The following is a 13,567-nucleotide window of genomic DNA, read 5'->3' on the forward strand; positions in this document are numbered from 1 at the left end:
CAGTGAATACAAATTCCTGTGAGTAGACGAGAGGAAAGGAAGAATATGGTAATTATACTTGCAGGAGAGTTGTAGATGTGTAGATCACAGTCAGTAGGAACAGGAAAAAAAAAAAATTGTAAAAACAATATAAAGCTTTGGAATGTCTATGGGACTTCCTACAATTTTGAGCTGACTTCTATTACATTTGTAATATGTTGGCAAAATTACTCAAACAGTAGTGAGGGTGGCGAATTTGAAGCAGACATCTTCAGAAACTAGAAGAGACACCAGTCAGGAGACATAGTTATTTATATTTAGGTCTGTGGCTTTGGAGATTTATTTTCAATTCCATGGTTAAACACCTTTCTCCCATTTTTTTTAAATCAGTTTGAAGAGACCATATGGCTTTTACGCTGGACTGTTTATAAAAAACTGCTTGTTCCTCCCAAAATAGTACTTTTGAACTGTTCTATGGATGACTGAGTTAAAATGGTCCATTTGTGGGGCTTAAATAAAACTTTGAGAATACTGCTTAAATATTATTTGTCTTACGTAAAATCATGTATTACATATTTAAAAGGAACATAAAATGGGGCCTGTTGTGCATATCAGCAGTGAGTTTTAGTTCAGTGTTTTTTTTCAACATGTTATGTATCCTTTTAAGTTTTGTAATACTGTTTACAATCATGCTGTCTGAGTCAGTTTGGCCTGATGGTCTTCATTGCAGGAGAAATATTCCATGCTCTCCAGCCCTTCAAAAGCTGCACCAAATGCAAGATTCCAGCAAACAAAACTAGGGAAATAAGGAAGCTTAGAAGAAAGGGACAGAAAGGGCCCGTGGGAAGGCATATAGCAAAGCTGTGTGAGCATGTAGGGAGCAGGATGGTATTCCTTGGCCAGGCCAGTCCACTCAGGGATCTGTAGAGTGGTGTGCCGAGGAGATGGAAGAATGCAAGTAGCATATTCAGTTTTGTAGTTATATTAGACAATTGTACAGTTAAGATTTGTGGGTTCGGAATAGTTACATGTTCAGAATGAAGGGTCTCTTACTAACATCTTCACATTCAGTTTCTCCCTTCTTAATTTTGAATAATTTACTGGCACCCTCAGCCAATTCAAAAAAACATACAGTCTGCTCAACTCAGGTAATCTTTAAGGACTCCATTGTTATGAAGGAGGTTTGTAGAAGGCAGAGTTAAAATACTATGTGTATTTTTTTTGAAAAGGTGATGGCTTGCCATGAGGCTGAAGAACAGGTATCACAGGAGCAAAACTTCTGTGTTACTTGGTGATGTCAGAGAGACACTGCTTTGTGGGGTGTGGCAGATTTAAGATATGATTATTTTTATCTTCATTTTTTAGATTTGTCATGTGCGTTGTGTTTATAGGAGCTTTTTTTCACGGCTTTTGCTTTTGTTTTTCTTTTCATAATTAAAGATGTTTCATGATTAAAGGTAATTTGTAGTTCATCTTCTGTTTGTATAGCTGCTTGTTTTGTTTTTACACGTTTTTCATTTAGCAATGTTTTAAAATCAAGGACTGAAGTGAGGTTGTTTACTTTTCTCAAAGTAATTTCCCCAGCTATTTTCAGTAATGTTTTTGAAAGTCCTATCAGTAGCTGTGAAGATTTTTGCATTAGTAGGTCTTCATCATCATACTGGCAACTCATTTGTCTCTGAGAGACAGTTGTTTGATCTTTGCTTTGTGTTGACTCTCCACACTACATGCTTGGTATGAAAATGTGGGGGAAACAATAGAAGACCAGCTTCTCAAACCTTTCCTGAACATTTCCTATTGTGAAAAGTATGCACTTTGCATAGAATTTTTCTTCTGTTTTTATAGGTAGTTGCATTTAAAAATACACAGCACTTATGTAGTCTTATTTTATAGCACTGAGTAAGAGTAGCGTGGCTGTTAGGATTGAGATGTTGCATTAAGCTTGGTCTCATTAATTTAAAACCATGTTGGTTATCCTAAAAAATTGTCCCAAAATAATTCATATCCAGATTTCTATAAGTGCTTGGTAGACTTGTTTTTAGCTTATGCCTTTCTTAAGTGAGCTGATACAAGCTTAATTAAAGCCAAGATAAGTCTGCTTTATTTTCCTTTTGTGAATAGTCAAGCAATTTCCAGTGAATGTGAATAGTTTGGTAAATGTAGGCTTACTGACAACCAGTGTGTTTTTCATACTTACCTTTTGCAGATTGCTTAGATGTAATTCGTGGACCACAGATTGAGAGCTAGCAATGTGCACTGCAAGTGGTTCTGCTGCTGCAGGCTCCAGGAGCCAGTCTTTGGCAAGGCTGCGCATGGACTGTGATTAGCTCAGTGAATTTGAATTGGCGTTTGGCTGATCTGAATGCTTACAAGAAAATTTCTGATAATACAAAGAGAATCTAACCTGTGGTTCATGGAATGTAAGACTTTCCCCCTGCAAAACTTTCCAGCATACTGTGACCTGCTGAACCAGTGTTCCTACACTGTCTGTTTTTTTGGAGTGTTGGATTGATGGCTAATAGAAATATAGGAATTTTTAATTTCACCTGTTAATATTATGTTTATAACAGGAACATTAGAAAGTAAAACCACATCATCTCACCAAGTCATATTGAAATGCTCTTCAGTTAAATACTGAGCAGTGGAGTTTTCCTAAATATGCCATGTATAATAACCATCTCTTCTCTTTGTAAAGAGAAGGAAACGTTACCAAGATTTATCAGATAGTGGAGGCTGTAGGTTTCATGAGCTGAGCAAATTTCATTACATTTTTTCTGCAAAATATTAAAGCCGAGAAATATATTCGCAAGATATGTGTTTAATGTAATTTTGCAGGTCTTAATATTTTTAAAATTACAGGTAAAGAGAGGACTTCAGTTCAGGCGTCGAAAACATCAAGAGATGCATCACCATCGGGCTCCACAGCAGTACCCACACCAAAGGTGAATTTTGCTTTTCAAGTACTTCTCACCATGGCTTCAGATTGCACATTATTGGATATATGTATGTTTTGCATCACCTGAAGGAGACACTGTATGCAGCTGTTAAGGGCAGAGTATCTTATGTTGCCCTGCAACCCAGCAGAAGCTGGTTTTCCCTTATCTAGGAGGAAGGTGCTGTTAATGTTGTGTATCTGATAATGATACAGATAGTCCTTTTATTCTGTAGTCACTGTCCTGTTTGAGAGAGGGCTTTCTGAACAGACTAAATTATTATTATCTGAAGTCCAGAGTATGCTAAAAAAGGAATGGCAAGGATATTTGTTCATGAAATGCTTAGATGTTGTGCTAAAAGGCATGATTTAGTGGGGAGATACTGATGATAGGTGGATGGTTGGACTGGATGATCTTGGAGGTCTTTTCCAACCTTTGTGATTCCATGGTAAAATTAAGTAAGCAGTTCTTAGGGACAGTAGATGAATAGGACACACCTGTACTTGAACTGAACTCCATCCTTGAGTGATGCTTAACCTATGACTGGATCTGGAAAAAGCGAGCTGAAGTGTCTGACAAATGGGGAAGGTCATGTGAACAGCAGCTTTGCTTTGGAGAGGGCTGCTTGAGAATGTGAAAAGAATGATAGTGTTTCACTGGGAGCAGTGCCACATTGCAAAGCAGCTTGGTAAATTCCTTTTTACATTCTAAATGATGTGGTTTAATTTCCCATCAAAAAAAAACTTGTAGTCTGAGCACCAACTGCAGTCTTGCTAATTAATTAAAGAGACAAACTAATAAACACTAATGAACAATCAGCATTCAGTGTTGTGCTGGCGGTCTTGTGGCAATAAAAGCATTTTCACATCACAGACTGCTTGCCTGAAAATTATACTTGAGGTTAAAATGAACACTTCTACAGGAATATTTTCCCTATTTTTTTTTTTTTTAGAATTACTTTAAGGAAGAATAAAGAAACACTGTAATATATTGTTCTGAGTAAGGTTCTCTTAAAAAGTAGCAGCCTGGTTCTTGAAGTCTTTGTAATAAAAACAGTGAAATGCTTGGGGGGAAACAAACAAACAAAAAACAACAAAAAAGGAAAAAAAAACAACAAAGAAAGAAAGGTATTCTTGTTGTGAGAAAGTGAGACTGAAGGAAATAATTAAGTGGGTAAAAAAAAATCAGGCTTTGGTTGTGTTATGTTATGTCATTCTAAGTACTTATTCCATATACAGCTCTTTTAGAATTGCTGTGCTAGGCACTAGTTAATTGCCATTATCCTTAAGGGGGGAGGTAAGTACTGTATTTTCGGTGATGTAAATAAGGAAAGTAAGATAAAAGCTACTAGGCAGAAGTTGCACTGATTTGGATTATAAAAGCAACTTTGTAATTAGTTCGCTTATTTTGCTTACAGACTTCACATACTGCAGCTTAATATCAAGTCCTTAATAGAACAAAGAGAACAATGAAATATTGCAAAATCTTTTGCTACAGTATATATATGCAGTGTGAGCTTGAACTATAGGTATTTAACCATATTGCTTTCCTCTCCTATCAAGTCTGATCTGTTCTGCCTTGATTTTATTTTTGCCAGAGCTTTGCATATACCTACTTGATGTTAACTACACAAAGTAAAAGTTTCCATTTGATTGAAATAATTTTTCCAGAGAACACAAATGTTTATTGGGTGTACCTCAGCTGCAGAAACAGAATTGCTTCAGTGACGTTATATTGCTTGTCTCTTTCAAGCACCAGATGTATCTATAATGTACTGTTTTCTATCAGTGGAGCCTCTTGGGGGTGATGGCTGCATTCCACTAGCCAGTTAAGTTATAGCTCTTCACTGACTTGGAAATAACAGCCAAAAAAGTTGTGGCAAAACATGATAAACATCACTAGGGTCCAGGTCTTGCAATCTATTCAGACTTGTGAAATCAGTCATATGCTTTGTTTTATAGATCAAAGGAGATAATTTTCAGTGCTCTAAGTAATAATTTAACTATGAAATACTTGTATTGCTTCCACAGCAGTATCTCTTTTCAGCTCAGTAACTACATGCAAATCTGAAAAGGTATTTTTTTAATCTTGCTTATGATTTTTTTTTTTTGCATATTCATGCATGTGAATTAATACAGGTTGGTGTTATCAGATCTTAACCACCTGTTTAATTGACTAATGCATGACATCTTTTGTGTCTTTGTTTAATATCTGTCTGGACTACAAGCCTTGGAGGTTGTGTGCAATATAATTAAAGCAAAGAGCAGATGTGTGAGACAAGGAAGACTTCCCAGCGAAGATAGCACAAAACTGACAGGTTTTTGCTGTTCTTACGTTATGCCTAAGAAAAAAAATGTGAAGACACCTTTGTTTAGAGTATAAAAAAAAGTTTTCCACAAAACAGTTAACTTCTTGCTTCTCTAGATGTTTTTCTCTTAAAAACATGACCATTCTTTTAATTTTCTCTTACATTGTAGTGTAATGTATCTGTGGAAAACCCATTACTTAATACATAAAATGCATTCAGAATTTTTTAATATGTATTTTATTGCCATGCAGTCTGTATAATTTAGTCAGAATAAATTAAACAGTTTTTTTTTTTTTTTCCCCCTCTATTCCTTTAAGTACTAGAGTAATTAGTCGATGCTTATGGCTTGTGGAATATTGTAAGTCATATGAGATTTTATTTATCTTCATTTCATGCAAAGATAACAATTGGTGACAGAGATATTGGTCCTTTCTTTTTGGTTCTATTGGCCAGAGCTACTTTTGGGGACTAGGAGAAATTCGTAATACAAGATTTTCTGGCAGCTAGGAAAGCTAGGTTGTGGGTAAAAGTTGTGTGTGCCTCGGGGAATAAGAGCAGAGGAGAAAAAAATTGGCTGCTGATAGTTAATAGAGGGGGAAGTGTATGAGTAATTGTGTAGTTTGGAAAGGTAGCTGGGCTAATTATTCTTTGAATTATATTGCCCTTTTCTCTTAGGAACCCTCTTAGTACCTTGTCTGTACTTTGGACTTCTTTTGATCTCTGTCACCTCTGGACTTTGCTGATTTCTATTGTTTTAAATTACAGAATGATAAAGAGGGACTCCTGCTCAGATAAACATTGTATTCCACTTATTTTCTGAATTTAGTTAAATGTTGTGTCTTTATGACATATAATCCTTTAAGGAACTGCTGAGTATGTGCTTCCTCTGACCATTTATGTAACATGGAAAAAATAATGATAAAATGTATGGGGAAGGGTTGTTTTGTTGTTGATTTTCCTTCCCAGTGGAACAACCGCTGGGTAGAAATTGTGGCAACGTTTTTCAGGCAGTCGTATCTTTCTTTGATATCCATCTGTGACAGGTCTTAATGTTAGAGTTGTATAAATTCTTGGATAGATGTTTCTACAGAGAAAGTGGCACAAAATTCTCACATAGAGATAACAAGATCTGTAAAATTAGTTATTTCTAAACTGCTTTTAGTACATGGGCATTTGTCAGTTCTAATATATATATATACAAATAATGTTCAAAGAAATCATATTGTAAATACTATTTATAAGACCATTTCCCTGTGAATGATTCTGTTACTAGTGATCAACATTTCAGCCAAGTACAAAATTATTAATTTTAATTCAGCTGACTTAGATCAATTGAAATGCATGAACTTTCTGTTCCTAATTAGCCTGGATTTTGTTTCATATACAGAGTTGAATAGTTCAGTTTTAATTTGTTATAACCTTTCATGGCTAAAAACTATCTTGTGTTACTAAATCAATCTATATTTGTCTGCATTTCTCTGTAGTGTCCATTTGATCCATGTGTCTTTGAACTCAGCTGGTGTCAAATAATTTTTTGGTTATTTGGCCTCTGAATTTGAAAAAAAATGACAAAACAACAATGTTGATTCTGAAAGTATGGTGCATTTTAACATTTTTCTGAAATTCATTGATTTTTATTTATCTGTTTTTGTTTTAACAAGTCAGCAAACAATATCTTCAGCTTCCTTATTTGCCATTTCAAAATGCTTTGGAGAGCTGAATAACCATTTATTTTAATTTAGAAGATGATTTTACACGTGGAAGTATATTTCATGTTTAAACCTTCACTGTAGTGTTGTTTTTTTTTTTTTTTTTTCAGGCTATGGAGAAGAGCACCAGACTATCAGAAAAAGAACTCGCAGAAGCTGCAAGCAAATGGGCAGCTGAGAGGTTAGAGAAGGCCAATGAAAACAATTTATCTGAAAGAACAGAATATGAGGTAAGACAGAAGTATTAATTGATTTATTTTAAATTGTTACAACAGTAACCCCCTGTTTTTTGGCACTCCTGAAAGGTGCATCTTATAATCCACCTCTGGATTGGTCTGCCTGTGCTATTAAATATTTGTTGAAAGAGAGAGAGAGGGACTAAAGCCATGTGTTTGTGGGTTTTTTTGTTGTTAAAAACAAACAAAACATATAAATAGTAGGTTTTGTTAGTATGCCTTGAATTTATGTTGAACTACAGTTGACAAAATAAGGCTCCGTCTCTGCTTGAGTTTCTCCAAGGAACGTTCTTGCACTGGTGTAAGTTGCATTGCCTACTGAAGTCTCTAAAATTAGCTAGAGATCCTACTGAATTAAAATGTGTTTATGTAAAACCTCAGATCAAAAGAGAAACTCTGTTTAACTGAATTTAGTTCCAGGCCATGGCAGTCTGCCATGTCTTTTATTCCCTTTTAGGAGCAGTCCTTCTTCATCTTAAATACCATGTTTTTATTCTTGCTACTGTTGTTGATTGTCTGATTGGTTTAATTATTTTCCCAGATCTTTTGTTTCATTAATACTCAACATTAATTAATTGTTAATTTATAGCTATCTGCTCTTCTTCTCCTTGTCTTTTGCCTCTCACTGTATTGAAGTATGATCATAGCTCTTTTCAGTGGTCATGTTTTATTGCTCTACTGGCGTAGCAGGCAAGTGTTTGTTAATAACCTCTTGAGAAAGCTAAGTTGTTTAGTTTGTTACTGCAGTTAATTTGGCAAGTGATCATGTGGCAAGATTGGCAAGGAGCTGACAAACCTCTTGCTCCTGAACGAGTCAGATGTGGATCCTGTGTCATTGCAGGTATGGGATCTACTTGATAACCTGAATCCTTGACTGTAGAAAGTTAGTAGGGATTGCTGATGGGAATTCTGAGACCACCTGAGCACTCAGCCCAGCACCTATTGGGAAAGGAATGAGGCTTCTGAGAGAGCCCTTGTCACCTGAGACAACTTAACCACTTCTGAGGCTTTCCTGTCTTTCTGCCCTGAACAAATTGACGTGCATTATTATGTCTTTTGACTTTTAGTCACGTACCATGTGATAGGCAGGATTTTCATAATCAACTAACTAACACTAATGAGATTGATAGATGGTAATTTCTGACTAACAGAAGGCAACAAGGCTCTATTAAGCATGATGTGTTTTAACTAGCGTCTACCTCTTTTGATTTAAAACAAATGAAAGTCATGTAATTTCTTTCATAAAGTAGTCTGGTTTAATCCTGCAATAATTTCAGCATTTCTTCTCATCAACTTTATAGTTAATGGGCAGGCATTTGATTTTTGTAAATGATAAGATGGAAAATAAATGTCTTGGGAAGCACTGAATTTCCTCTTTGTACTTCACCCTTGGGGAAACTAAGAGCTAGATTTGGGCTGAATTCACATTTATCTGAGCTCTCAAATCATGTCCATTGATGTGATGGCTGACTGTATCAACAACTTCTTGGATTGAATGGGAGGATTGGATATAAGAACTGTTCATTTCCTTCCAGGAAAAAGAAACTAAAAACAGGAAGAAAAAAAAATAATAATAAAAAAGCATATATGGTGGAGTGAAGAAAAAGGATCCTAGCATGGATGCCATTTGGAGACACATGCATGGACAGTTAGTTCTATTTTAGAGAGATTCAGGAGAGCAACACTGAAGAGAAATGTCACTACTTTTCTTGATGAGGGGAAGGCAGTGCAGTGGAGGAAAGAACAGAGTGGACAATGTGATGAAATTGATTCTGCCTTAGAGGAGATTGCAGTGGGAGAAAGGTTCATAATGAAACAACTGCTGTTGTGACAGAGTCTGAGATGATTTACTGACTGAAAAAGTGTTCTGTGGGCTCGCTAATGAGGGCGGTGAGATGTTTCATTCTAAATCCTAGAAGAAAAGATTGTTCTTGCCTTGACTGATAGGCTGTTATGTCTGAGTTGCTGCAGTTTGATTTTTTTTTTTTTTTCCAGTTTGTTTATCTTACATAATGGTTGAACTTAGTGTTATGCTGAATTCTTAGAGTCCTCTACTCTTTCTCAGGCATTTCTTGATCTACTGCAATAAAGAGATTCTGCATGTGGTAATAATGGTTTATATTGATTCTGAGTTTTGAGCAGATATATTTATAGGACTGCTTCAACTTTTTTTTCATTCCTAATGCTTTTCTCTTACACATTAATTAAGTCTTAAGTTTCTTCAGTTCTTTATTTTTGTGTAGTTAAAAGCATTTTTATGCATCTACTTCAAATTCTCAAGTCTTATTACAAAAAAAAAAAAAGAAAAAGCAACTCCCAAACTATTATATATTGTACAAATCTGTTGTGTAATAATGCAATTAAATATACTGTAGTAATTTTTTTCTTTTTCCATCTTCTATTTAGACTACTTGATGTCCTTGAAGTAGGAGTCTATATTCTTTGGGGCAGGACTACTGTCTTAATTCCCATATTAGAAGGAAGCCTGTACAATTTTGGTACTTCAGTAAGATTTCTGATATTATCAGGAATCCTCTAAGTGTATGCTTTCTCTTGCTGTACAGTAGGTGTCTCTTTTCCTTTAATATTTAACCCATAGCACTGAATGCTGCAGGAGTTCTTTCTGATTTTGTCATTGACTGTTTACCTTTGATTTTTTTTATCTCTATCCTTCCCCAGAAATCTAATCCCACTTTCATTGTGGATTTCTCACTGGGTGATGTTAAAAATAGCAACTATAGAAGTTTCTTCTCAGAGGAAGGGCTGATAAGGATTATCTGTCATTGTTGTCCTTACAGTTAAGACTGAATCACTTTTTTTTTCTAATGTCATGTTTTCTACATATATAAAATTAGTATTTCTGTAACTGTTAGATTGTAGCAATAATGCTTCCCTAATGGTCTTGATAAGCAAGGTCATATTTGATTTAATATATTTGGGTTTTATTTTTGCTGTCACATTTTAGCATTTTTATTTTTATTTTAAAACTCTGAAAATTCCTTTTCTTTTAAGGCTGGTTCTTCAGCTCCATTATATGTCGAACAAACAGAGGAAACAGAAACAAATGTAACTGACAATACAGAATTATACGAGGATAACCAGCTTCTTTGCCGCTCAAAAGCAATTGCAACTAAAACCAAGGAGATAGAACAGGTGAGTCCTGTTGGCTTTTTGGCACTGATACAGTGCTTGTGTAATGGCTTGATCTGCTATAAATATCTTTATTTTTTTTTTCCTCCTCCATGGAGCATAGTATAATGTAATCTATTTGTTGAAGCAATAGAGTGATGGCATCTCTGTCTACAGAGATGCATTCAGATATATTCATGAAGAAGTATGGCGTTTATCTGCACATGGGAGTTAGCTGTAGTCTTCTTCATCTTAAATGTAACAACTGTTATTATGCATGGCAAGCTGGACACAAGCCATCAGTGTGCCTTCACAGCCCAGAAAGCCACCATATCCTGGGCTGCATCAAAAGAAGCATTGTCAGCAGAGTGAGGGAGGTGATTCTGCTCTGGTGAGACCTCATCTGGTGTACTGTGTCCAGATGTGGAGTCCCCAGTGCAGGAGAGGTATGGGCCTGTTTGAGCATGTCCAGAAGAGGGCCAAAAAATGATTCAAGTGGTGGAGCACCTCTTCTATGAGGACAGGCTGAGAGAGCTGGGGCTTTTCAGCTTGGAGAAGAGAAGGCTCCGGGGACACCTGATGGAGGCCTTTCAGTGGAGGTTGTAAGAAGGGAGGGGGCAGACTGTTTAGCCAGGGTCTGTGGCGACGAAGGGAAATGTTTTCATCCTAAAATAGGGGAATTGAGATTGGTTATTAAAAAAAAAAAAAGTTTTTTATGGTCTGGAAGAGCTGGAACAGATTGCCCAGCGGTGTGGTGGGTACCCCGTCCCTGGAGACATTCAAGATCAGGCTGGACCAGACCCTGAGCACCCTGATCTAGCTATAGGTGTCCCTGTTCACTGCAGGGGAGTTGGACTAGATGACCTTTAAGGGTCCCTTTCAAATCCAAATCAAATGATTCTATGACAAAATGATTGCTGCTTAGAATAACTGTTCCAAAATTCAATATAAATAGGTAATTCTAAGCATAGTTAAAAATATATCTTTACATGAGAACAAATAAGTTCCTTACAGAGAGAGTGGTGAGGTGCTGGAACAGGCTGCCCTGAGAGGCTGTGGATGCCCCGTGCCTGGAGGTGTTTAAGACCAGGTTGGATGGGCCCTGGGCAGCCTGGTCTAGTATTGAATGTGGAGGTTGGTGGCCCTGCATGTGGCAGGGGGGTTGGAGATTCATGATCCTTGAGGTCCCTTCTAACCTGGGCCATTCTGTGATTCTGTGAAATTATCAAAAACGACTTCTGTAATTTCCTTAACTAGAATACGTACAGTTTGGGGACTGAACACTGGAAGCAGGCTGTTGTTGTTTTAATCAGCTTTGAATACCATTTCTTGTGTCATTTTTTTCAAGGATTAAGAACCTTTACATTTTTCTTAGACTGTATGTTGCTATCAAGATGAGAGAAGGGAATTCTCAAAAATTCTGTTCTTTCTCTTTTCTGTAGAGTGCTTGGGGATAGATTGAATACAAAACAAGATTTGTGTTGCTTCTCTTGTCATGTCCAGTCTGTGAGGAAGCTCAGTAGAAATTAATTTATTTACTAATCTTTGCTGTCATATCACTTTACATTGGGGAAAATATCTCCAGTAATATGCTCAGTTTCATTGGACATAAACATCTGAAGTACTTTTTTTCTGTAGTTACGTTGCTGTTAATATAGAGTTTGGAGATTTTCTAACTTTTCAGTATAACTCTGCCCAAATCTGGGAGAAGCATTTAAAATTTTTAATTCAGGCAGGAGAGATGACTTTCTTCAAACTTGCATTTACAGTGTTTTCACGCGCTCCTGTGATACCTAAGAAACACAAGTCACATACCTCATTCATGATTATTTCATAATACTCTTCGAGAAGTCTTGTAGTCTGGAAGTAATCTTATAGAGCTTTTTCTAGGTTTCTTCTGTCTGAGTTGTAGTAGCTTTTGCTCTTTTGCATGAGAGTCTACTTCCTATACTGTAAAATTGTTCCTTTTTCTTGGTAGATGAAAACCAAATTTCTAATCTGTGTATTTTTTCTTTCATTTACTTCTTTTTTCTTCTCTTTTTTATTATTTTGTATGAACATGGCTTCATGTTTTGTGAGTCTGGCTGGAATGGAGCATGCTATAACTACTAGGGTCATTATGCAATTTGTCTTCCTTTTGTATCAATGACCAGTTCATATGTTCACACTTTATACATAAACTTATGACTGTGGGAAAATGAAAAATGTGGGAAAAAAGTAGAGTAGGGGCAGATTTTTCAGAAAACGACAATAGGGAAAGTTTAGCTGCTGGTACTGAAACCATGATTGGTTTATTTCCCATGAAGATGTATGTGCCCCTAAGTTCTATAGATAGGCTTATAGTCAAGGCTGATGAAAATTTGGGCATAAAAACAAATCTTGTTTTCAATGTGATCTAATGTTATTATGTTTGATAGTGTTGGTACTTATCTCTAGAGGAATCTAGATTACGTTTTATAAAACAATGCTTTTAGTAATTTCATTCAGAAAAGCCTGAGGAATAACTTAGATATTTTGATTTCACAGAACCGGTTTCTCCTGTTGTCAATTTGAATATTGAAGGTGTCAGCTTCCACAGAATTAAAATCAGATTTTATGATGCTGGAAGCATCTTCAGTACATTTTATTAAACTGAACAAAATTCTTGTTTGTTACAAAATGGAGTACTGTGAATTAGGTTGAAGCTAGAAAAAATATGTATTTAATCATTTAAACTTAACACTGTAAAATGACGTATTTTTCTGATAGATGTTCAGAAGTAATTGCTGGTCCAGCAATTAAAAAAAAAAAAAGGAATGCAGAAAACTTGTTACGATGGTTTCATGATTTGATGTGCTGTGAGTCTTCCAACCTTATTTGGTACAATGCTGCATTGGCTTTGAATCATCAGAATCTGAAAGTAAATTTAGGTGAGTTCTGAGTGACTTGAGCTCTCCAATACTAACAAGGAAGGTGAGACGGAGCAAAGAGTGGAATGGAAACTGAATTTTCAGTCCTGTGGTGAACTGCTTACTAAAAGTTATTTGGATGAACTTCTCAATACAGTTTATGCTGTACTTGTGGTACTGTTTAATCAATTGAGAAGAAAAGGTGTGGTTGAAGATGCATGGGCACATGAGAACATTGCTCAACTGGGACCACAGATCCTGGAATTCTGTTATCTCTTCTTTGAAATGATCAGTGTAGTGACCGAATCACAGGGGACCTCACCTGGATCAATATCCTCTTGGAAGCAGGACCTTAGGGTGGGCCATTGAGAGCTCAGTCAATCTA

The 13,567-nt window shown here is 36.2% G+C and overlaps 1 protein-coding gene across 7 annotated transcripts in view; it reads left to right on the forward strand.

Moving 5' to 3' along the window:
* The window catches only part of PPHLN1 (periphilin 1), a 72,008-nt gene that overhangs the window by 31,684 nt on the left and 26,757 nt on the right, over window positions 1–13,567 (forward strand). For all 7 annotated transcript variants that reach the window (XM_085219714.1, XM_085219690.1, XM_085219700.1 and 4 more), the window contains 3 exons: window positions 2,839–2,921; window positions 7,040–7,159; window positions 10,178–10,318. In XM_085219714.1, coding sequence (XP_085075840.1) covers window positions 2,839–2,921; window positions 7,040–7,159; window positions 10,178–10,318 — 344 coding nt within the window. The remainder of the gene's footprint in view (window positions 1–2,838; window positions 2,922–7,039; window positions 7,160–10,177; window positions 10,319–13,567) is intronic.

This window comes from Meleagris gallopavo, chromosome 1, assembly GCF_905368555.1.
Source record: "Meleagris gallopavo chromosome 1, MGAL_WU_HG_1.1, whole genome shotgun sequence".
In the NCBI taxonomy this organism is placed as follows: Eukaryota; Metazoa; Chordata; class Aves; order Galliformes; family Phasianidae; genus Meleagris; species Meleagris gallopavo.